General features: G+C 44.4%; 2 protein-coding genes across 7 annotated transcripts in view; one reads left to right on the forward strand and one right to left on the reverse strand.

The window, feature by feature from the left end:
• Positions 1-249: 249 nt before the first annotated feature.
• The window catches only part of LOC112560182 (soluble guanylate cyclase 88E-like), a 40,935-nt gene continuing 16,585 nt past the window's right edge, over positions 250-24,599 (reverse strand). For 4 of the 6 annotated variants that reach the window (XM_025231820.1, XM_025231816.1, XM_025231821.1 and 1 more), the window contains exons 2-13: positions 13,300-13,980; positions 12,847-13,002; positions 11,944-12,191; positions 11,565-11,694; positions 10,584-10,730; positions 9,707-9,853; positions 9,394-9,553; positions 9,019-9,128; positions 8,712-8,801; positions 4,009-4,127; positions 2,110-2,222; positions 250-1,615 (exon numbers count right to left, since the gene is read on the reverse strand). In XM_025231820.1, the coding sequence (XP_025087605.1) occupies positions 1,554-1,615; positions 2,110-2,222; positions 4,009-4,127; positions 8,712-8,801; positions 9,019-9,128; positions 9,394-9,553; positions 9,707-9,853; positions 10,584-10,730; positions 11,565-11,694; positions 11,944-12,191; positions 12,847-13,002; positions 13,300-13,947 (2,130 nt within the window). In that variant the 5' untranslated portion in view covers positions 13,948-13,980 and the 3' untranslated portion in view covers positions 250-1,553. Of the gene's footprint in view, positions 1,616-2,109; positions 2,223-4,008; positions 4,128-8,711; positions 8,802-9,018; positions 9,129-9,393; positions 9,554-9,706; positions 9,854-10,583; positions 10,731-11,564; positions 11,695-11,943; positions 12,192-12,846; positions 13,003-13,299; positions 13,981-15,625; positions 15,647-20,241; positions 20,290-23,574; positions 23,928-24,599 lie in introns of those variants that run through there. The other 2 variants (XM_025231822.1, XM_025231818.1) reach the window with 2 other exon arrangements.
• Positions 5,071-8,493, forward strand: LOC112560183 (fibrinogen-like protein 1). Its single transcript, XM_025231823.1, has 5 exons — positions 5,071-5,339; positions 5,792-5,996; positions 6,464-6,579; positions 6,894-7,210; positions 7,543-8,493. Exons 1-5 carry the CDS (start codon positions 5,120-5,122, stop codon positions 7,969-7,971), a joined length of 1,287 nt encoding a protein of 428 aa, XP_025087608.1. The 5' UTR covers positions 5,071-5,119; the 3' UTR covers positions 7,972-8,493.

Genomic DNA, 24,599 nt, shown 5'->3' on the forward strand with positions numbered 1-24,599 from the left:
ATTCGAAGCCTAGAAATACATTATGCTAGAGGTTATTAGATGCTGTCTATTTTAAAACTTAAAAAAAAACAACAATAAAAATGTAAAGGAGTAAGTTTATAAATGGTTGGAATTACTCAGTAAAGTTACCGTTTATTAAAATATTGTTGCGATGTCGCGAGCTGTTTATAAATTTGGGGTAAATAAATTAAGCTTTAAAATAAATTAAGCTTTAAAAAAAATAAGCTTTAAAAAAATCAACGATTTTAGTTAGAAGTAACTTTTTATTTGCATGCTTAATCGCACAGACATTGAACTTTACTACATGGCCAGATTCTAGTATCTCACATCAGCACTAACATGTTCCTTACAAACAGTGTGTGTATGGAGATAATCTTTCGTTTGGACATAAGCTGGAGAATTCAGCTTAGTTCTGTAAAAGCCTAAAGCCACTCACTAATTTTACATTTCGAGATCCCATGTTACCGAGTAAACACGGGTTTTGCGGACACCACGATCGAGTGCTGAATATCTCAGCACACACCCCGTCAGTAGTCACAGTGAACCCGTCACACTCGTGGTACAAGTACCCGTTACAATGACGTCACGTACATTACATATATACATAGATTACTAGAATATACCCGTTATAAATTCTAGGTAGAAGTGTCATCGTACATCTGTACATTATTCACCCACACCTGTGAGCTCGAAGGAAGGTGCGCCCACCGTGTGTATATGTAAATATTTTCTAGCAAACAAAAATCGAATGTCATCAAATAACTTCTGACAGTAGGGAGGCGATCATTCTCACTAGCTTTAGGATCCGCCTTGACATAAAATAAATTGAAGGCCACAGCTTGACCTCAGCTTCCCCTGCACTACTTGAGGTGATGATGGATGATGATTAATTGATGATTGATGGTGATTGATGACGACGATGATTTCTACAGCGCCTTTCCCCACCATCAAGGCAGGGTCAGAGTGCTTCACAAAAACAACATAACTGCTAGGGGCACAAGATCGTCAGTTGTGGAGCCGAGGAAGTGAATTAGAATCGGCGTTTATGTGGGTGATTGTTCACCCAACAAATTAAGTCTTTGGCTGCGATGATAGTGGTGTGGTGGTGATCACGAGGACGATGAACTTATTGCTGGAAGATGAGTAGTGCTCAATAGGGCAATGTACTGATCTCGGTGAATTATTTAATTAGCTTGGTTTAATCATTAATAAACTAAACCATGTCAGCCATACCCAGGCACAAGAAAACCTGTTAAAACTGAGCGGATAACCTCTGTCCAGATCTGTTCATATCATTAAGCTCAGTAGTTATCCGTAAAATGTACACAGCAGCGCTGATGTCATCTTTCTAAAAATAATTCTTGCGACAACATTGTACTCCAGATAAAATGTCCTGTGATGTCATGAACTGGTGTCGGGAGTTGTCCTTTCTGACCACGTGTCTCTCCGTGGCGCACCAGACACACCACTTGACACAGGGGCGACTACCAGCCCTCGCACTTTCCAGAGACCGGGGACCGCTCACAAGCCACGTGACCCTGTCAGCCACGTGATCATATGTCTTCCGGGAACTCCTCCAGATACGTGATGCCATGACTGGATGCCGTGCACATCTCTGCAACAAGTGGTTGGTGATGTTGAAAACACGATGACTGCTGCCACCCACCTCCCGGAAACTAATAAACAGTTTAGCATCAGGTACAAGGGAGGCAAGTGTGTACAAGTCGGAGAAGGTTGAGGGAAATGAGTAAGAAATCTTCCCAACCCCACCCCGGGACATGTGATTCTGACGGCCAGAGTAATCGTTGCACTCGAAAAGAGCGCATAGTCCTATAATATTCGCAAAAGAAAAATAACACACAGCCGGTATTTTCTACCGGGGAAACTGCTCATGAAATATCTTCAGACATTTGATGTAAACAATGAGCAACAAAAATATAACGGACATTGACAACGGAAGGTCCAGCCCCTAAAACTCCCCTCTCTCAACCTCCAGACTAGTCAGAAAAGTGGCCCCATCAGGGACATGGACAGCGCTCAGTCAACATCAAATGGCCTGGTTATGACCTGCTTCACAACCGTTTGACAAACTGTTGGCGGCACCCAGACCTTCAGCTGTCGTCCGTTCATCGTCGTCGTCGGCGGGGATGGTAGTCGCCTGGAAGGAGGACGCCGAGGTGGACGAGTGCAGACTGTGGAGGTCGAAGGCGCCGTCTACAGAGCTGAGGACAATGAAAACAAACATCACACTTACACACAAGTAAGTAAATATGACATAGGTGTCAATAAGCTCAATAAGAGAAGTATTTATGTCCATAAAAACATCTGTTGTTGTCTTCATATTCTTGGTGAACGTGTGCCTGTGTCTATTCTGTAGTTTGTCGACCCCAACATAAATATATACATACATACATGTGCATGAAAGAATGAATGTTTGCGAGAGATGTGTGTGACTGTGAAGGCAAGGTAAGATGAGTGCCCACGTGATGTATTCAGGACAGTTGGTGCACGGGTGTGTCCAGTTATGGCAACTTCTTGCACCTTTGAAGAAAGCCAGTTATTTCCGATGTTACTGCCGTCGTGTTCATCTCGTATTATTTATCATCTAGCACCGAAGACAGGCCACAAACTTTCAACTCCTTCGCACCCACTGAAAATGCACCTGCAGAAGGTTTGAGCGAAAATGCTGTGGCCGCCACACCTGGGTTTTGCTTGATTACCCAGATCATCCGAGGTGTTCGCACCTTACCTGGTCCTTTTTTTCTTTTTATTGCAGAAGTCACTGAGGGCAGGCTATCTCGCACTTTGATTGAGAGATCATTCGGGGGCTCGGAGAGCTGGCAAACTATCTTCGTTTAAAATGTCTGCAGTACAAACCGCCAGACACTGACTTCCTGCCAGTCCTAGACGAGGGACCATAAATCTGTTATTGCAAGCTTTTTGCTGTCTCGCTATGCCAGCATCTGCCTCTACTTCTTCTCCTTCACACAGGTGAATGACACGTAAAATGTGTCCCCCTCCCCGCCACTCTCCACACACACACACACACACACGCACGCACGGACACATATACACACACACAAACACACGGACACACACACGCACGCACGGACACACACAGTGGCCACCACAACAAGCAACTCTACGGATGCTGCGCCTAGCCTAGTGCACGTTGTACAGGTACAACAGGTAGCCTCCTGTTCACGTGACCACGTGGGTGCGTGACCAGTGACGTACGAGTCAAGATCCCACAGCTCGCGCCATACGTCATCAGTAACGCCATTTTAAGTTCGGTCCGGTAGGCGGTAATATTTGAATTTCACCTAGTTTTGGGCATTTATTATTATTATTCTGCAATGTTAGTGAGCTCTTAGCATATCGAGGCATAGCTTCATCTACAGCAAAACTTCAAACACATACAAACATAAACACCTACATACGCACACATAGACAATGCACACACATTCATATACACATATTAATTCATAAGCACGTACTTGAACTCAGAAATATACATACATACACAAATAAATATATATTCACACACATAATATATATATATACATCAGACATACATACCCGAATAAAGCATGAATGCATTACAGACACAACATACATATACATACATACAATCAATTTGGGTCAACCAGATGTCAAATGTAGGAAAAAAAAGAAGATAGAAGGGAAATGGTAGTGATAATAAAGAGTCTCCTGCCTAGTCTTGTGTGTGTGAATATGACTTTTCCACGTTTGCAGTTCCGCAAGTTTACATTCGGTTCTCTAAAGTTCCTGTTTTTCGCGGCGGTTGATAAGTGGCGCAACAATTTAGCATTTCAGGAGTCGACCAGAAACGCTTATTGACTGAACCTCTGTATATGTCTATGCATGTGTAGTTCGTTCCATGTAAAATCCGGTTTGGGAGGACCGGGAGAAACGCCACAAGCCCTCCCGCCATTCACACGGCACACCGCACTCCCATGTTGGGAGGATCACCCAGGGTGCCAGTACCTGCTGCTGTGGTGGCGCGAGTGGCGGCGGTGCTCGGTGTGGAACATCAGGCAGTTGTGACGGGTAGACTCCTGGCCGCACCGGCCTGCCAGCCAGTAGGTCTTCAGCTCGCCCTTACCCTGAAACAAAATCAACAACTTAAACAGCCTGGCTCAGATACTTGTTAGCACTAACGATAACACGGCCAAGTCATCCTAATTTATTTCCGGCACAGCTGCTCGCAAATAACCCTCCTTCTCTCTCTCACACTGTGTGTGTCTGTGTGTGTGTGTTTCTATATTTAGTAGGATAGTACTTTCATCTAGTGGTGACTTTGCAGTATTTTCTTCCTTCGTTCCCTTTTCAAAAAAATCAAGTACAGCCGATGACGTCAAGATTGTGCACCCCGACCAGGTGACGTCAGAGTTGACAGCGTAGAGCTACTACCTTCTGCATCATGTGAGGCCGTGACGTCAGATAGCCTTACTCAAAGTAAGATAGTTGGTGACATGACCTCACTTTACTCGCGAGCCTCACCTTAAAACATCGCACTCCCTCATTCTCATTATCCGACAACAGCCTGAGAACTCCATCTGACCTGACCTGACCTGACCTGACATGACCCGGAGCATGTGGGGAAATATCGATGAAAATTTAAGTTATTTTGTTTTTTTATTCTATTACCAGGGGATTTTAAAGTGAAAAACAGCCTCCCCGGATGTTTACCCTTCAGACACGAGCACGCTGTTCCACTAAACTGGGGCTGCACGAGTGTTTGTAATTCCCTGTTTCTACACCCGACTGTTTATACGTTCAATGTCGCATGTAGGGATATCGCATGTAGTCGTGGACGCTCATGAAACCTTGTAAGGAGCTGGAGAGATCTGGTGCAAACTATTTATACCAAATAACGAGCCCTAGAAGCCAGGGTCTGACAAGGAAAGTCAGGACCCAGCACACAGCATCAGGGCCTTAACCCCACAAAAACTCTCTTGCAGGATTTCCGCGGCAAGGGTTTGGCTGACAGCCTGGGTGCGACGTGGTGTTGTGAGCGACACACCATGAAAACACGTGGAGGGGAGAGTGAGGGGGAGTCCTCCTTTATCGGCGCTCTCATCATCTCCATCTCCACATGTTTGGCATTGCCCCTACCAGCTCAGAAGAGGACGGGTCGGCGACAAGAAACTACCCCACCCACCCGTACACACCCCCTTGCTCTCTGGGCTTCTCATGTCGACGTCTGCCGCTCATTTTGTGCCAACCGACGGGTTTGCCGCACAGCAAAGCATCTTGGGCATCGAATCGTCAGCGAATACATCGCCCTGCTCCTCCAGCGACGAAAGGAGCGTCTGGTAACACTGTTGTTTGTGTTGTTATAGGATCTGTTTTGTTTCTTTTCGTTTCTGTATTTGTAATGACGGTGTTGTTTGTTTGTTGTTCTCTCGCTCGAGTGCTGCGGGGAAACGACTAGTTAAGACGTTGGCTTTCTTTTGTTTTACGTGCTTACATGGGAGCGCAGGACAAGACCGAGGGCTGGTTTCGGGTGGAAGGGATGTCCTGTGCTAGGAGACACCAACGCCCTAAGTTGAAAATTAAGGAGTCGGTTAACGTTTTCCAAAGTGCTATGGTGGCTGTTAAATATTTTTCTTTAACTAAGAAAAAAAAAATTAAAGATCGGAACAGCTGGTTTGATAACAGGGCAACAAAATAACGAATCATTTCATTATGTATAGAGGTCTCTGTCAATTTTACAGTTGTGATGATGCTGGTGACCGCGATGGTACATCTCTCTCTCTGTCTACAGGAGCAATGCTGTGGTACGTGGTGGTCCTGGTGACGGTAGTGGTGGGTGTGGTGGCGGGGCAGGAGAGTATGTGCGAGACAGAGACGTACCGGGGGTTGCCGGTGGAGGTGCAGAACGAGCATCAGTGCAGGGTGCTGGAGCGCATGCAGAAGGACGCCCTGCAGCAACGCAGCACGGTGGAGAGCCAGTACAACTCTATGCTGAGGTCAGAGGGTCACCGCAGTCTGATGGACATCCATTTCTTCCTGCTTGTCCCTCCCGCATTAATGCGCATCAATTTACTATTACATACATCAGTATACATAGAGCACACGAGAGTCGGGGAATGAGGTGGGCAGCGAGGAAAGTGACGGCGAGGTTATTTGATTGAAATACCATTATATGTCGCTTCTGATCGATATACTATTATCTTTCACTTCTGATGGATAGATTATTATATTTCAATTCAGATCGATGCACTGTTTCACTTCTGCAATTCATGAACACAGCACAAGATGCTCAAGAAATTAAATGAAGTGTGCTGTGGAGGTAGCATCTAACAGAAGATATGACATTGTATATCAAAGACTCTCTAAATCTGTAACATGTCTGTATCCTGTATCCTGTATCCTGTATCCTGGTCTGAGGCCGTGAAAGCACGTATCCTAACATGTGCTTCTCTCCCATCCTCAGCCGACTGACGAAGCTGGAGCAGAACATCATGCGCAAGCTGGGTCATGGCTACAAGCGCACCAATGTCAACACTGGCACCGGCTTCCCTGCTCTCAAAGACATCCCTGTAGCTCGAGGTAATCTGCTGTGGCTGTGGTTGTAGTTGTCTTTGCTGTGGTTGTCTCCAGTTGTTTCCACCTTGAATCTTGTTTCGCGCTTAAAGACTCTATATCGCGCCGTATACGTAAAAAGATTATCCTTCACTCTACATATTTATTTTACCAAGCTGAGCCCGAGAAAAGTATGTCTTCTTCCAGAAAAAAATACGAAGTGCACCTTCTGCAAAGCACTTAATGGGTTAATGTTTTCTAAAATGTTTTTTTTCTCCTAACACGACCTAACATATCAAAAACTTCATCATTCGAAAGTACATCAAATTTTGTCGGGACAGACTGCAGCGACCTGAAAATGAGTGGAGTGGACATGTCGGGTGTGTACCCGATCAAGCTGTCCACTGGCCTTGTGCTCAACGTGTACTGCGACATGGACACGGCGCAGGGCGGGTGGACCGTCATCCAGCGCCGCCAAGATGGCGCCGTCAACTTCACGCGCCGGTGGGACGACTACGCCTTCGGCTTCGGAAACGTCAACGGCGAGTTCTGGCTGGGCAACGAGAACATCCACATCCTCACCCGAGAGACCAACTATACACTGCGCATCGACCTCTGGGACTGGGACAACAAGCGGGTGCATGCGATCTATGCATATGTAAGCATTTGCAAGAACTCATTCCATTGAACATAAACTCAAACAGGTTTAGCAACAGAGTCAAAGATATATTTTTGTAATGTGTGACGCTTGTCTTCATTATTTTTCTGTCCTTTAGCTTTCTGTTTGAAATAACTAGACTGTAAAGCAAAAGTTAAAGATGTAAAAAAAGTGAGCAAATGCTGAAATTCTTGTTTAATGTTCCTCATGTTGCGTTTCGAATATAAACAAGAACTGAAAGAAGACAAAAAGCTTTACCACACTAGTGAAATATTTGTTGTTTTTTTTTCTCCTACTATCTTTGTAGCCAAAGTTTCCTGCTATCTTTCCAGATGCTGGTTAAAGGTGAAGACGACGACTACCGCCTCAACCTGGGCCGCTACAGCGGGACTGCGGGCGACAGCTTCAGCCACCACAACGGGATGCGCTTCACCACCCCGGACCGCGACAACGACCTATGGTGGGCCAACTGCGGCCTGAAGGACCAGTCTGGGTGGTGGTTCAACGCCTGCAGCCACAGCTCTCTCAACGGCATTTACCATCACATGGGCAACGGAAGCGCGCTCCGCCGATCGTCACCCGACGGCACCAACACGGGCATCCAGTGGTACGAGTGGAAGTCCGACCCCGGGTACTCTCTGAAGCGTGTCGAGATGAAGATCAAGCCCAGGCCTGCAGTGGCCATGCAGAAAACTGAGCGTCTTCAGGATGCTGGGAATGGGAAAAGGCCAGAGCAGCCTCCGGATAAAAAGAATGGATAGAGACTGGAGAAACATGCGCGGACAGTGTACACAGAGACCGAAAAAAACCCTGGCGATCCATGTGAATGCGAACTGGCATGAAGAAAATGCTGAGCAGTACATCAGTTGCAATACCATGCTACAGAACATCGACAATGGTTTCAAGCTCTCTGACAGAAAATTTCTGCAAAAGCTACATCAGTATCAAAGACTCTTGAGAACGTGACAATAATTAAAAGACTGGAAACTTGAGCAAAATAAATGCTAGGCATTTTTGTTTTAAGAGAAATATGGAAGACAATGGATTTAAATTTATGTTAAATGAAATTTTGCAGTTGAAGTCAACTCTTTTTAAAGTTTGGGTTGGTTATACGTATTTGCAAGTGGATTATTTTGTTACAAATGCTGTCCTACATCCGAGAATAATCTATGCAATAAATTTGTATGCGTGAATGCTGTTCGAAGAACACTCTTATCAATTCCTCTAACTTGCTTAATTTTGTGTGAAAAACGTCAGAAATTGAATTAAAACAGCTGAACATCTCCATGGTTACTGACTATTTTTCATGCAGTCTTAACAATAATCGTATCAGACAAGGAATGCATGAATTGTGCTTTACTCCCGAGAATATTTGTCTTCCTCCATACTAGGAAGATTATCCCATCCTACTAGCCTGGAGAGGATAAAGATTCTAAAAGACTCAAACTCTGATCTTGCATACACAACAAGCTAAAAACATAAGGAGAGAGGAGAGACTTACCTTGACATTGATGCGACCCCTGTAAACTGACACCAAGTCTGTACCTTTTAAACATTCATGGCATGGCTGAGACAGATGGATCCTCCCTGGCTGAAAATCATAGGAAGAAAAACAAATTATGCAAATTGACCGCCCTTCCAACCGTCATGATGTGCAGATTACCCCCTCCTCATCTATCTCTTCCCTGTTCCTCCTTTCCTCTGTTCTGCCTTGTTCTCTTCCTCATGATAAACTACCCTGATGTTTCGCTTCACTACCCTGAAACTCATGGAACGGTAACATTCAAACTATGGTAGGTGTAACCAACCTGACTGTGGGACTGCATCCGAGCTGCTGTATTTACAGTGTCTCCAAATAAACAGTATTGTGGTGTTCGTTTTCCAACAATACCAGCAACAACACTCCCAGTGTGCATACCTGAAAAAACGCACAGAAAGTGATAGAAATAGATGGGTGACATGCTGGTGAATGGTGAAACTTGATGAACCTCAAGATCTCTGGCCAATAACAACAATAATAATACTAATAATTCTCTTTGGAAGCTGAATTCCCTCATCTTTGTCTTTTTACTTTTTTTCCTAAAGTGGGGATCAATTCCTACCAATTCTGACAATGTGAGGGAAACTTCAATCAATCTCTCCTGGTTCTGAGCAGCATGACAAGCCATATGGCCTATACTCACCAATTCGAACACTCAAGCTCGTTCCCTCAAGTGGGCATTTGACTTTGTGTGCTTCACTAACAAATTCCAGAGCCAAGTGTGCCACCTTCTGGGCATGATCTTCCCGAACATCTGGTACTCCACCCGCCACCATGTACACAGCATCACCGAGTGTTTCGACCTTCACATCAACAGACAATTAGAGTCCTTATACATGGATGGACAACATGTATGTTACTTGTCTAAACCTAGACATGAGAAAAAAACACCACCAACTTTTGCTGTGTACATTACCTATAGTATAAGGTATCAAAAGCAAAGCAAGAATACAAACCTTAAATAAGCCATACTTGTCAACAATAGGGTCGAAGACCATAAAGGAATTGTTCATGACACGAACAATATCCATGGCTGATCCATTACTACAGATGTCTTTGAAACCAACCAGGTAACTGAAGAGTATTGTCACAGCATCAAAAGTCTGTGAAAAAAAAGGTCAGAGTAATATCAAACCAAAGAGTATCATAGAAGTTGTTTTTCATCTATTTTCATCTATTCTGTCTGTCACCTATGTTTTAACTACAATTGTAAGCAAAGACACATAACTTTTCACATTCTTTCTGCCATAAACTTTAAAATTTTGTGAAATTATTTGCTCTTAGCTTAACATTTTGCAAGGCTTAAGCCAATGAATTTAGTGTTTCTCTTCCTATAAAGTCAAAGCTTTATTTTTATGGACTTTTTCTTCAAAGTTTGCAGATAAGCTTTGACAGTGTACATGTTTACAATTTAATAAAATCATTCTCACTATATTCTCTATGTACCACTACAGAAGCTCTGTTCTATAAACTATATTTTCTGTAAAAAAAAAAAAAAAAAAAAAAAAAAAAAAAGCTATGTTTAACAAAAACTAAGAATTTAAATGCTGCATTTAATCTCTTTTGTAGAAGCAGTTCCTTCCCTTGGCCATTTATCTCCCTCACAGAGATAAACCTCGCTTGAAGAAATCAATTAAATGATGACTGACTCAAACATTATTCAGATTATTTCAGGAATATTAAAGATATACAAGTATGTATCATACATCATCTGCCTTTATATATTATCCAATATACATCTTAATCCTTTTTACAGACAATATGCCAAAATATAATACTCATAATAAATAAAATGCAACAAAACTCTCCTCTAATATACAGCAGAATAAATACCTGACATGTGTTGATTGGATCTTCTCCATGTTTGAGGCGGACAGCGATGGTTTCTGGTAACATAGAGTACAATAGTTTGTTGCTCTCTGTCCGTGCTTTGTCCAGTGCTTTGAGATTCTTGCGAATTTTGTTGCTCTTTTCTACTTGCTACAAGCATAAACATAAATATTTACAGGCATACATGATCAGCCATGAGGGCGCGCACACACACAACACTCTCCTTAGCAACATGTATTTACACAAAAATAACAAGCATGCACATACACCTGCGTACAACTTCTAGGTAGATCATAGATTTGCTTCATAAACACACTTTTGTTATAAGTATCACGTTCCGCACATTTCCATAAAAGCACAGCATATAAGTGCAAATTATAAATTATATCTTGTTTTATGTACATCATTTTAAAAATTGAAGATATCTGATTAAATGCTTTGATCCCAAGTTTTGCTTAATTATTTTGTAAGCTACCTACAGATTCTTGTTATTAGTTTATTCTGATTAAAGTATTATTGTTTTCTTTTACAGTTCTGTAATAGTATGGGATGTTTTGAATGAAGGTAATACAATGTAGAAAATACAGTCAGTCCTGACTCACCATGATAATCCATCTGACATCAATGTTGGGTAAGACCCAAGGGTAGCAGCATAAAGAGGGAATATCCATAACTATAAGGGGTAACTGTGGGGTAACTGAAATCTGTTCTGCCACAAATTGTTTGAACAGATAGGGTTGGCAAGATAATAAGCTGAGACTGTATTTAAAATTTCTAACACTGATAATTGTGTATTTTACCTACCCATCAGCTGATGGCATCCAGATACATAATATCATTCGCTCTCTTAGGTCTATAATCCATAATTTCAACAACATACACATTTCGATAAATGGTAATAAATCTTCAGGTTGTTTAATTATGCACATTTAAATGTTTGTTCCACGAGGTACTGAAGTTTCGATATCATGTGTATTTTGATACCTGTTCCATGAGGTATTCAAGTTGTGAAGCATGCTGCCATCCTGCAATGACCATCTCCCGACTGCTGTCGTACAAGTTGAGGTCATTGATAAACATGCCGAGATCCTGCAACTCTTCCAGGTTCCCAACACTGTAAAAGCATTACTGACAATGTACATCACTGCTAGGAAATAATGGTATTCTCATCATTGTGGGTGTGCTTCTTAAGATTTGAGAAAATCTTTGCATTTCAGGAAAAATCATAAGATGGTATTGTAGAATCAAAGTTGACTTTCTTGGAGGGTGTAATCCTCTGTTAATTTATTTGTGTAAAACTATTTTATATACTGTTTACTATATTAAATAAGTGCAGCTTCAGTTGAAATAAAAAAATTCTTACAGCGGTGCACAAAGAAATGTCATGTGCCCCCATTCTTTTATTAGCTTCATCTGCCCACGAAGCAGACGCTTGCTTGTCCATTTTCTGCTTGCTGTGGATACATCGGAAGGCACTTCATCCACACACTGTTTAAGTTTTGTCGTGCCATTCAAAGTCTGTTCCAGTCCATGGCTTTGACTATTGTCGTCTGCAATGTTGGACAAGGGGGGTGATTCTAGCTCGAAAACAACGTTCTGTTGACACAGGATCTGACCACACACACAAAAGAAGTATGGGTATTAATAAAATACATACATGCTTAATGGATTTCCAGTGACAGCTAACTCTAAAATTTTATGCAGTACATATCCTCCTATAGAAAAGTGATTGCGCTCAATATTACAAGGTTAAAAATGTACAAAATATCAGAAACCAGGATATTTCCTGCTCAACAACTGTATTACTGAAAGCTTCTACACTTGTATTTTGTTGATGTGTTTGGTGACCACAAAGGAGAACAATTATGCTGAAAATTTAAGAATTTTAAGTCGATCTGAAAGCAGATGCTTATATTACTTGGGAAAAGTTTTAAATTATTTTAATCTTTTCTTCTGTGTCCTCATTATTTACACGCCTCACTGTACTGGTGACAAGCGCTAACCGTTGAGCAGCCGGACCGCCCATGGCATCAAGGGAGAGCTGAACAGAGGAGGGAATGGCACGAGGTGACAGCAAAAAGGCTTGACAGATACTAAGGACCATCACTAAGACAGTTCAACACAAGACCTCAGTCATTGATCACAGCAATGGCCACCTCACAAAAAGGAATATTGTACTCAACCGATGGACCCCACCTATGACAGATACCGGTCAAGGGACGACTGACTGACAAGCGTCACCTTCACTGTCCATCTTGATACTCACATTATTCCAGGTGAAGTCCACAGGTGGTCTGCGCAGGGAGAAGATGTCTGTGACCCGTGAACCCACCAACTGTTGGCCGCTGAATAAATTGACTGCACTGGGCCCCGCTCGCAAAATCACCATTTCCTCTCCAAACACGATGCAAAAAGGGAAAAGCTGCGCATGAAAAATATGATAAAGATCATACACACAAAGGGGAAATGCTTTACAGCAAATCACATCATGATTTCCTATTAATATTTTGATGTCTAATTTCAAAGGCTTGAAAATTAAACTACTTCCGTTGCATTAAATTCTTTGATTTTAGTTGATTGGTTTTAGAATAAACGATACTCCACTTACAGACACAAGATGGTTATTTTATTATATTAAAGAGTTCGGTCATTGCGCATGTCTATATCTATTTATCTAGCCGGGATGTTTGTAGATGTGTGTTATTGTGTGATGGATCACCTTGAACAAAATGGACCCTGAGACAGGACAGAGAGCGTTGTTGATGCGGGCCAGAGACTGAATAGGTGTGGGTGGGGTGAAGGAACTGTTGTTGAAGTCCAGGCGGTACCGCACGTGGCAACCGTGTCCGACAGGTGTCTCCTTCAGGACCTTGATATCAACCTTGACCCCGTACAGCGTCAGCCCGCACTGCTGCAGCTGCCCGATGACGTAGTGGGAGAAACCCTTGCGCTGGGAGTGGTACACCAGAACGCACCCATCCGCGTCCTCCTCCTCCACCATGAAGGAGGGGCTCTGCATGCGGGGGTAGCTGAAGCGAATGGTCTCGTGAAGGTTGTCGATGCCGTGCAGGAAGTCGCAGTAGTTGCGGCCGGCCACGCGCAGGATCTTGTCGTAGCCGTACTGCGCGCAGAAGGTGACGAAGCAGGTGCCGAAGAAGTGCATGCTGCAGTCCACGGTGGGCAGGAAGCGGGACAGCACCTTGCTGCAGGCCGATGCCAGCTGCACCATCACCTGGTCGCTGTACTGGCGGTGGGTGGAGAAGACCATGTTGCGCAGCCCGGCCTCCTGCAACACCTGCTGCCACACCTGCTCGCCGTGCAGCTCTTGCACGTGGTGCTGGATGCTCTCCAGCAGCAGCCCGTACATGGTGGCGTGTTCACACTCCCTCCGCCTCTGAGCCTGCAGCAGGAGGGACACAGCTCGTGTAAGTCGAAATCATCGAACTCTAACCTCAAACTCACCTTTTTCCACCTGACCTTACCTGCCAGACTGCCAATGGCTGATGCTGGGCTGCATGATTCCTGTGCAGGGTTTTTTCTGTTTGCCTGTATTGATGACTGTACGTTTGTTGTTGATGTAAGCTGTGTTCATCTTGTATTCGTATTGTTTTTGTAAAGTACCCTGAACTTTTAAGTAGGAAATGCACATAAATCTCCTTTAGTAGCAAGTGTAGTAGTTGAGGTAACAGTGATACTGTTTAGCTGCAGATCTTATTAAGTGATGCAAAAATAATTGTACACCGATGTCTGATTCAAAGAAATATTATTTAATATTATATACTGTATATTGTCGTCAAGAGTATCAAGTTTATTAGCATTTATAACAATGAAAACGTAGAGTTTATAAGAATTTTTAAAATGTTAATGTAAAAGCAAACTGAAGTGAGACTGACTAGTACTCATCCTCAAATATTTACTGTCAGTACTTTAACAGTTGTACTGACACTGCCATCGTGTCATCAGCTGATTGGCAGGAGACTTAGCATGATAGAGGTTAATTGAACTACGGTGATACATTCTCACGGTTTCATTAACATCCAACAAGCTCCCGACACTCGATACTTTAAAAGGGTTTTTCTTGGCGAGTATCAACGGTGAATGGAGCTCACACGCAAGTGGAGAACATTGAATAGACATCTGACCAAAGCGACAGTGAACGAGATGATTGCTTGGCATCCATGGCCCCCAGCCAGGGTACTCATGAAATGATTGGATTGTTGTGTGGAGCCAGCCACATAAAATATACACATCCCCCCACTGTGGGGGCGGCCAACATAACGAAGTCATTTTCCATTGATTTCGAGCGGTGGCCACGTGCAGGACGCAGGACACGCTTCCTCGCCGTTATCGTCTGCTGGCAGATGGAACTGCCCGACATCGCCTGCTCGCATCAACCGCGGCACTCAGTCTGGGAGGTCTGCCGGAACCACTCTGAGAGACTGCTTTTGTCTTTCTCGTGTCGCAGTTATGTAAAACACGGAGGCTTTATGTCGTCGGGAGAGAGAAATAGAAAAAAAAGATATCAAAAAGATTATTGGTGTGTAACAGAAAGAGCAAGTGTGTGTGTGTTTGAGAGAGGGACAGAAAGTATGTGTTAAGAGCGAAAGAATGAATGAAAAAAAAGGAAAATCGATGAACAAAGAAATGGTATATATAACAGAGAGAGAAAGACTGTGTAGGTGTATGTCTATATCAGAGAGAGAAAGAGAGAAGGGAAAAAGAGAAAAGAGAATGGAAAAAAACATAGTGCACACAGGCATATATACAGCGTGTGTGAGAGAGAGAAAGAAAAGTATGAAAAAAGATTACTTGCTTATAATAGAAAGTGTGCTTGCGTGCGTGCATGCTTGCGTGCGGAGATGGTAGTATCGTATTTCTTGCATTGGAAAAACGGTTTCCAGAGTTTCAGGCTGAGGTCTACACGCAAAACACGCGACATATTTCTGGAAAGTCGAATCGATTAACCGAGATGTGAGAATCAAAAGAAACGCTAGCGACAGGAGAGAATAAAATCCAAAATGTTCAGAACCCAAACAAAAACTGACCCCTATAATGACACTGAATGCTGTGACATAAGGCAAGTGTTGGCCTTATTCCCAAAATGAACAATCCGTAAAAGGTTTAGTTCCGGTTAAGAGATTTAAATATACTTGGGCGGGAGCCGACATGAAGCTGTCTCTTGTGTGTTTTCTAACTGGACAGTTTAATGAGTGCCACCTCTAATACCCACAAACCAATAACACAACATGGTGTCAGAAGTGAGCAGCAATGTGCTAGCTGTGTGATTTCTCCAGAAAACTTTCAGGTGGGCACGTTTTTCTCATTTTGAAATATTGCGTCGTACGTTCGCAAAGTGACATTTCTCGCAAGATGGCGGAGACACATCAGAGAAAACACTTCACTGCAAACGTTCCTGTTCCCTCAAAGCTGGATTTGTCTTCTAACATTGAAGTAAATTGGAAAAAATTTATTCGTCAGTGGCAGAACTATGAGGTAGCTACGCGCCTTGATAAAGAAGATTCAGCTTATCGTTGTGCAGTTCTATTAGCTTGCATTGGTGAGGACGCACAAGAAATCTATGAAGGATTATCCTTTGCAGAAGGGGAGAACGACAAAGATATTCAGACTGTCATCGACAAGTTCAACGACTTTTGTTTGGGTAGCACACATGAAGTGTATGAGAGCTACAAGTTTCATAGCCGAAACCAAAACAAGGATGAGTCAGTTGATACTTACGTCGCAGCTTTACGCAAGTTAGCAAAATCATGTGATTTCAAAGATGTTGACCGCATGATTCGTGACAGACTTGTGATCGGTGTTCAAGATGACACTATGCGTGAAAAATTGTTGCAGAAGAAAACACTCAAGCTTCCAGAAGCAATAGAAATTTGCAGAGCTCATGAGACGTCCAAGACTCAAGCACACTCGATGTTGGCAAGCAACAGCGAGAGTACAGTTGAGAAAACCATCAACAAGATTCAGAAAGGTCAGCGAAAAGTTCGTTGCGGTACGAAGCCAGGCCTTCGGGGAAAACCAGAGACTAAGCCATGCTCTCGATGCGGAAAAGGTTCCCACAACAGAGATGGTTGTCCTGCAAAGAACGCTAAATGCAGAAAATGTTCCAAGATTGGTCACTACGCTGCAGTCTGTCGCTCTTCAGGTTCTTCTACGATTCACACAGTGGAAGAGGAAGAAGAAGACAAAGAAGCTTACATGGGTATGATTGTGGGCAGTGTGACAACAGATCCTTGGAAAGTCAGTCTCCTGATGGAAGACACAGAGAATGTATTTAAGCTTGACACCGGAGCTGATGTTACCGTCGTACCTCAGACCGCAGTTCCAGCAGCCAAGCGACCATTGCAGAAAGTGCGCAAGAAACTGTATGGTCCAGGTCGTGTTGAGATAGCTGTGGAAGGCATGTTCAAGGCAAAACTGACATACAAGAATGTCTCTACACTGCAAGATGTGTATGTCGTAAAAACACTTGAAGAACCATTGCTAGGTCGACCAGCCATTACAGCGTTGAAGTTGATTGAGAGAATCAACACAGTTATAGAGGACCACGAAAAACAGTACAAGGAAGAATTCCCAAAACTCTTCAGAGGACTAGGAAGTCTACAAGATCCTTACAAGATTCGTCTGAAAGAACAAGCTGTTCCATATGCAGTAGCAGCTCCAAGACGCTTACCTTTGCCCTTGAAACAGAAAGTCAAGGCAGAATTGGATCAACTTGAAGAACAGGGAGTGATTCGCACAGTCACCAAGCCCAGTGATTGGTGCGCCCCAATAGTAGTGGTGCCCAAGAGCGACGAGAGAGTCAGAATCTGCGTCGATCTGAGCAAACTAAATGAAGCAGTTCGCAGAGAGAACTACCCGTTACCGTCAACAGATGAACTGTTAGCCCAGCTGTCAGGAGCAAAAATGTTCACAAAGCTTGATTGCAAAAAGGGTTTCCATCAACTTCCACTGGATGAAGGAAGTCAGGAGTTAACAACCTTCATCACACCTTTTGGAAGGTACTGTTATACACGCTTACCCTTCGGGATAAGTTCAGGGCCAGAAGTATTTCAAAGACGAATGTCTCAACTTCTTGCGAACCATGAAAATGTGATTTGTGACATTGACGATCTGCTCATTTTCGGTGAGAACAAGCAAGAACATGATCGTCACTTGAAGAAAGTGATGTCGACGCTTCAAGAAGCGGGCATTACCCTGAACGATGAGAAGTGCCAGTTTGCCAAAGAGAAGATATCCTTTCTCGGGCACATCATCTCGAAAGATGGGATCGCCATCGACCCAGAGAAACTGTCTGCTGTGAAGAATTTTCCCAAGCCAGAGAACATTTCTGATCTCAGAAGATTGTTAGGAATGGTTAACCACGTTGCGAAGTTTGCAGGCCCTAACCTCGCAAACGACAGCAAACCGCTACGTGACCTGCTCAAGAAAAACATAGAGTGGTGTTGGGACACTGCTCAAGAAACCTCGTTTGAGAAGATTAAGAAACAGCTGACTGAAGCTCCAGTGTTGGCACACTATGGTGCTGACAAAACGACCGTCGTCTCAACAGATGCTTCATCTTTCGGTCTCGGTGCAGTATTACTTCAGAAACAGTCAGATGGTCACCTCAAGCCAGTTTTCTACGCATCAAGAAGTATGACGGAAACTGAGCGCAGGTACGCACAGTTGAGCGTGAAGCACTCGCAGTGACTTGGGCGTGTGAAAAGTTCTGTGACTACATCACAGGACTTCGTGATCTGACAATCGAAACTGACCACAAGCCACTATTGGCTCTACTGAAAACAAAGAACCTTGAAGATCTACCTCCGAGAATTCAGAGATTCCGGATGCGCCTGATGAGGTTCAAGTACAACATTGTCTACACAAAGGCAAGAATCTCGTGACTGCTGACACACTCTCACGAGCCCCAGTAAGAAACACTCAGAAAGATGAGAGAAGTGAAGAAGAAGAGATCTTCATCAAGCAAGTGATTCAGAGCTTGCCAGCCAGTGAGAAACGCATCGAAGAAATCAAGAACGAGACTGCAAGAGATACTGTTTGTAAGACAGTGCTGTATTATCTCCACAATGGATGGCCACGTTCTAGTCCAGAACATGAAGAACTGAAAGCGTTTTGGACAGTACGTTCAGAAGTCACAGAACATGAAGGACTTCTTCTCTACAGATCAAGACTGATCATCCCTGAAGTACTGAGAACAGACATTCTCCACAGACTTCACATTGGACATCAAGGCATCGTAAAATGTCGTGCCTTGGCCAGAGAGAGCGTTTGGTGGCCAAAGCTTTCTCAGCAGATAGAGTCCATGTACAGAGGTGCACAATTTGCATCAAGGAGAGGCCAATTCCTCCTGAGCCACTCATTCCCTCTGTCACACCAGCATTCCCTTGGCAGAAAGTTGGCATGGACATCTTTGAACTGAAAAAAAGAACAGTACTTACTGGTGGTGGACTATTATTCACGTTATATTGAGTTGGCACACCTAAAGAATACTTCGGCGGAAACAGTCATCAACCATGTTAAGAGCATTTTTTCCCGCCATGGAATTCCACAAATTGTCATCTCAGACAACGGCCCGCAGTTTTCCAGCAAGCAGTTCCAAACGTTCGCTCAACAGTACGAGTTCACTCACACAACAAGCAGCCCGTACTATCCACAAGCGAATGGCGAAGCCGAACGCGCCGTTCAAACCGTGAAATCAATCCTGAAGAAGGCAGATGATCCTTATTTAGCGATTCTCACATATCGCGCTACGCCACTTCAGCAAGGTCTCAGTCCAGCAGAACTGTTGTTCGGAGAAGACTACGCACCATGGTCCCCACCATACCATCTCAGTTTTCCGAGAAAAAGGAAAAAGAAAGGAAGGACTTTCAGAAGAAAGACGAGATGCAGAAGTTGAAACATAAACAGAACTTCGACAGAGCACACCGTGCCAGACCAGCCGCTGAGTTGGAACCAGGTCAGCCAGTTTGGGTGAAGCCAACCCAACACCAGGGACAATCATCAAGTCTCTGCCCAACAGGTCATATGAGGTAGAGACTCCCTACGGTCGCCAACGACGCAACCGCCGTCTCTTGATTCCCAGAGATCCCAATCCAGAGACTCCCAGACCTATCCCAAAGACTCTGTCGTCCCTTATTCCAACAAACCCAAAGTCCGAAGAGGATCTCGACCCCTTGTCTGATACACACTCAGATGATCCAGACATTCCTGTTACCAATCCAGAGCCATGTCCAGGAGCCGCAGCCAGGAAGGTGCCAGCGTCCAAAGTCATCGCTCCTCCAGACCAGCCTGTCAAGACTACCAAGAGTGGTCGCATCATCAAGATCCCACAGAGACTTGACTTGTAAATGATTGACTCGAATCAAACGCACATAGACTTGAATAGGAAATTCAAGAATATTAAAATTAATGTTAATTAAGTTATATTGAAACAATGTCCATTTTAAAGAAAGGGAGATGTGACATAAGGCAAGTGTTGGCCTTATTCCCAAAATGAACAATCCGTAAAAGGTTTAGTTCCGGTTAAGAGATTTAAATATACTTGGGCGGGAGCCGACATGAAGCTGTCTCTTGTGTGTTTTCTAACTGGACAGTTTAATGAGTGCCACCTCTAATACCCACAAACCAATAACACAACAAATGCCAGCCACCTGCATCTTCAACTCTGCGGCACCAAGCGGCGATACGCGTGTTGGAATGCCGCCATTTTTAGGGATGCGCGCGCAGAATTGCGGCTGAAAATAGCCATCGTGGCGGACACGTGATGGAGTTAAAAATCTTTCTTTTCTTCTCTTGACCTTCCGTGTGTACGTGTGTGTGTGCGTGAGTGGAATATTCGTGCACGTGTGCATGAATGTGTGTATCCGTGCTCTGACAACTGCTGTAACGATAGGTCACTCTGTCATGATGATGATTAACACTGCTGTTGTCCCCCTTGATCGGCTCTCGTGGAGTGGAGTCATGAAGGAGCTCAGCACGAGGACGCGCTTTGTCGTGTTTGTCGGCAAACTTCTACTGGTTTGGCTTCTGCCTTCGTGGGATGTATTTTCGTCAATAGATTATTTTTCCTAGAGGTCGGCTCAGATTCGTGTAGATGATCTGTCACTGACATCCGGGTTGTTTAGGGTGTTGTCAGTGCTGCAGCTCTTGTCGCAAACAAAACAAAGGCCATGGACGCCAGTCGCTCGCAGCTCGATTCGTATCGACAGCAAAAATGCTTGTTTGTCGGTTGTGTCACACAAGCAAATATTTATTGAAATTGTGGATGGTAAGTTGTCAAAATAAATTTATTAAAAAATAACTTCGTGTTCTCGAAAGTTCAAAGAGCTCACGCACTCTCCCACCAACGGAGTTGCAAGGTCCACCAGGAATTGGTTATTGAGAAATGTACACATGACTGAACTGGATTTAGCATGGCTCTCCCTCTCTCTCTCACACACACACACTCGCACGCTCGCAGCTAAAAAGGGTTTCCGTAGGTATGAATTGTAGAAAGCTGTAGGTAAGAAGTGAACTATTTATGGAGCCGAAATGACGAGCTTTGTGTGTAAAGCGAGATAAACAAGAGACCAGTATCGACAGAACTAGCCAGAATGTCGAACCTTGCTATTTCTAGTCACTCCCCCAGTGAGAACTGCACTCCTGTCAATGGCTTGGAATGAGTACACTTACAGTAAACCGTTACAACAGGTTTGTCAGCAGTCACCTCTATATACATGGGAATATTTTAAATGCAACAAAACATGAAAAATAAGTAGTGTGTTTGGGTGTGTATGTCTAAAGTTTCAGTGCCTAATGGTCACAGACATACTACATGTATATGGAAATCTACGTCTGCTTTGTATTGTCAGTATGCATATGTTAACCCCTCATGTCAAAATGACTGTGAGCCAATTATATTAGAATGTGTCGAGTCACATGATTTGTCATTATGTCAGATTACATGTTTTGTCTTTACATCATATTACAAGTTTGGTCTTTACTGCGAGCAGCAAGAAACAGTGCCAAAGGCGGTAAAGGCACGAATACTCCTCCGCAAATTCCTTGGATACAAGCGGCATTGTGTAAATAGCATGTGAGTACTAGAGGGGTGGGATTGGAAGGAGAGAGAAAGAAGGGGAGGAATAATACAACCATCACACAGTGTTGATGACGGTATCACGTATCAGTAACACAGCACACGTCAGGACATCATTACACATTTCAGATAATAAAATTCCACATTGTAAAAGGCAACATCAAGCTCTATCATGTACGACTGCCTCATAGTGGATGATGCCAGTATCATGCAATACAGAGTGATGTCATCACACAACGCTGATGTCAGAACAGTGCCCTACCCACATACCGAGCGACCACCTCTATCGACCGACTTCAGGCAGCAGCGCCCTCTGGGGTCATCTGACAATCCCAGGCATGTGCTGACATTTGTTAGTCAAGCCCACGTGACGCGTCCTGTGCGGTGACAACGATCGCCAACCAGTTTCTCCTTGGACTCCACAAGGACCAGCCTGATGGTAGAACAAGGACTTGAGACAGTGAACGACTGAACTGCCGCCATCAAGACACTTCACACAGTTTGTCCGTCTTTCTATCCTCCTCACATCATCCTACGATCTTGGCAGCTGCAGCTATTCATCTGCTATCCCTTTCTGAAAATCCATCTCAGTCGAAGAGAACAGTGACCAATGCAGCCTCCCGGAAGGGTATGGAGGAGAGGTAAAGAGAGGTTTGGGAAATAACAACGACCCATTCCAGCCACAGCAAGTCATAATTATGCTAGTTGGCAATTCAAGACAGGTTTTTTTTTCTCAGAAATTCCCGTGAGAAGGAAGTCTCAGACACGAAACAAATCTGACGATGTCTGGCGTGTCAAGAAATAATTAGTTACCAGAGCGGAACTGACAGGGCGGCGGAACACGGTGGTCGTCCACCTTCGGAGCTGGACCAGGCTAGTGGGGGATGTGAGGTGGACCAGGCTAGTGAAGGATGCGAGGTGGACCAGGCTAGTGGGGGACTCCAGGTGTACCAGGCTAGTGGGGACGCAATGGACGAGGCACGAACAAGTGGCGCTGCGTCACATCCGTGGCAAAGACCAGTCGCTGCCAACTTCGTCAACATCCTCACAGAAGCGCCGGCCACAATCATGTCGTCACGCACGCATGTGGAGCTCAATGGAAGCCACGCCACGCCCAACGACATTTGCACTCACGTACATCCAGGTAAACATACACAACCAAACTTAACAGCAAACAGACAGGTGGAGCAAGATCAACAAAGACGGATTATGTGATGTGTTGTTCTCCAGACGCTGTGTTAAAATAATAATAATAATAACAACACCTCTACCGCAGTCCATGAGACACGGAAATGCTGGCTTTGTTGTCTTGCATTACGACATCCGTCTCGGGCTAAAGTCGAGCTGACTGCGCCAAGCGACTTCCGCTTTCACATCCAGCGCCTAGCACTGGACAGTCGACCTGCAAAGCCATGGACAAGCACTGGACAGTCGACCTCACGTTGAAACTGGCCAACGGTCAAGGCGCTGCAGCCATGGCCAGGATGACGCAACGTCGATCACGTGGTTCCAAACAGCAGCTTTCCAAATTTGCATGTCTTTTTTGACCGTTCTTGACCGATTCCCAATATTGTCATTCATTTACACAAGGGATCATAATTTGCAAGTCAAACTCAGACGAGATAGAAAAATAAGAAAATATTCAGTCTTAAACCGGGGATGAGGCCTGTAGAGAATGGGAGAGTTACTGGTAGCATGAAATAAAACTGGAATTAAAAATATTATTTTGAAATTTGGACAATTCCCACCTAAGGAAGAGAATTTCTAAGCCCAGCAGAAAAGAAACCACACAATCAGAAACAACGAATACCGGAAATCAAATCATAAGCCAACTACAAGTGCGTGGCGCCATAGGTACCCCATGAGCAGCTGGATGGGGCCAAACATCACAAGACTCACCAACATCGCCGTCAAAGGTAGCTGTGGTCGCAGTTCCGTTAAACTGTTTAGGACGACTGGCGCCAGCGGCTCAGCAGCAGCAACAGCAGCAGCAGTAACAGCAGCAGCAACAGCAGCAGCACCAGCAAGGCAGTCCAGCAATCCGTCAGAGTGTGCGACGTCAGCATACGACGCCGTCTGTCGTGAGGCGCGTCAATACAGCGTCAAGTGCTGATCGTGTCTCCTGGCCTCCCGCCCAACAGATCAATCTCGCTTTCTGACCTGACATCTCCCTCTCACCCAGTCACCACCGTCGACCTGCACAGCGCGCCTTTGGGAAGAAGCTTCCAGCTCACCCCGCAACATCAGCCAAAACAACAACAACAACGACAACAACAACAATAATCTGCCTCCGACCTGCCCACCTTCAACCCAGTTCCCCCTTGATGCATTGCAACATTTCATGTCTAAAACCCTTAAAACCGCGCACTAACTTGATCATCGAGAGGAAGCAGGGGGCTTATTAACGAAACGCTGTCTGGACGGCCCTGCAAGTAGGTTGTTGGCAGCTTGCCAGGGGTAATTACAAACGGCCCCATTAGCCAGTTGAATGGACGGTCCGAATCGCAACTAATGTGGTCACCTCAGCGAGGTACTTTAAAATAAAGACCCTACAGAAATTGGTATTTCCAGAATGTCCAGAAGTACTCTCTGCTTCTGGAGGGCGACGTAGTCTGTGCGTTGCTTGGAGACCGTTAATCTGTCGGTTGGTGTTTCCCGACTGTGTGGTAAAGAAGCTCAGAACTTTCAGTGCTCGTTAACCTAGTTTAACGGCCCGTGTAACGGTGACAGGTAAGTAAGAAGAGACTAGTTTTGTTCAAAACCCTTGCAAGTCCATTCTCATTAGTTAATGTCCTGACTGCAAGCGCACGAGTCTAGTCGATGGCAAAAGTTCAGAAGGTGGGCGTTGTCCGCACTACTGTACTCCGTCAGCGAAACAGGCTGTAGACCCGGGGTGGGGAACCTTTTTGCCTCCAAGAACTATC

The sequence above is a fragment of the Pomacea canaliculata genome, linkage group LG3 (assembly GCF_003073045.1).
Source record: "Pomacea canaliculata isolate SZHN2017 linkage group LG3, ASM307304v1, whole genome shotgun sequence".
Taxonomy (NCBI): domain Eukaryota; kingdom Metazoa; phylum Mollusca; class Gastropoda; order Architaenioglossa; family Ampullariidae; genus Pomacea; species Pomacea canaliculata.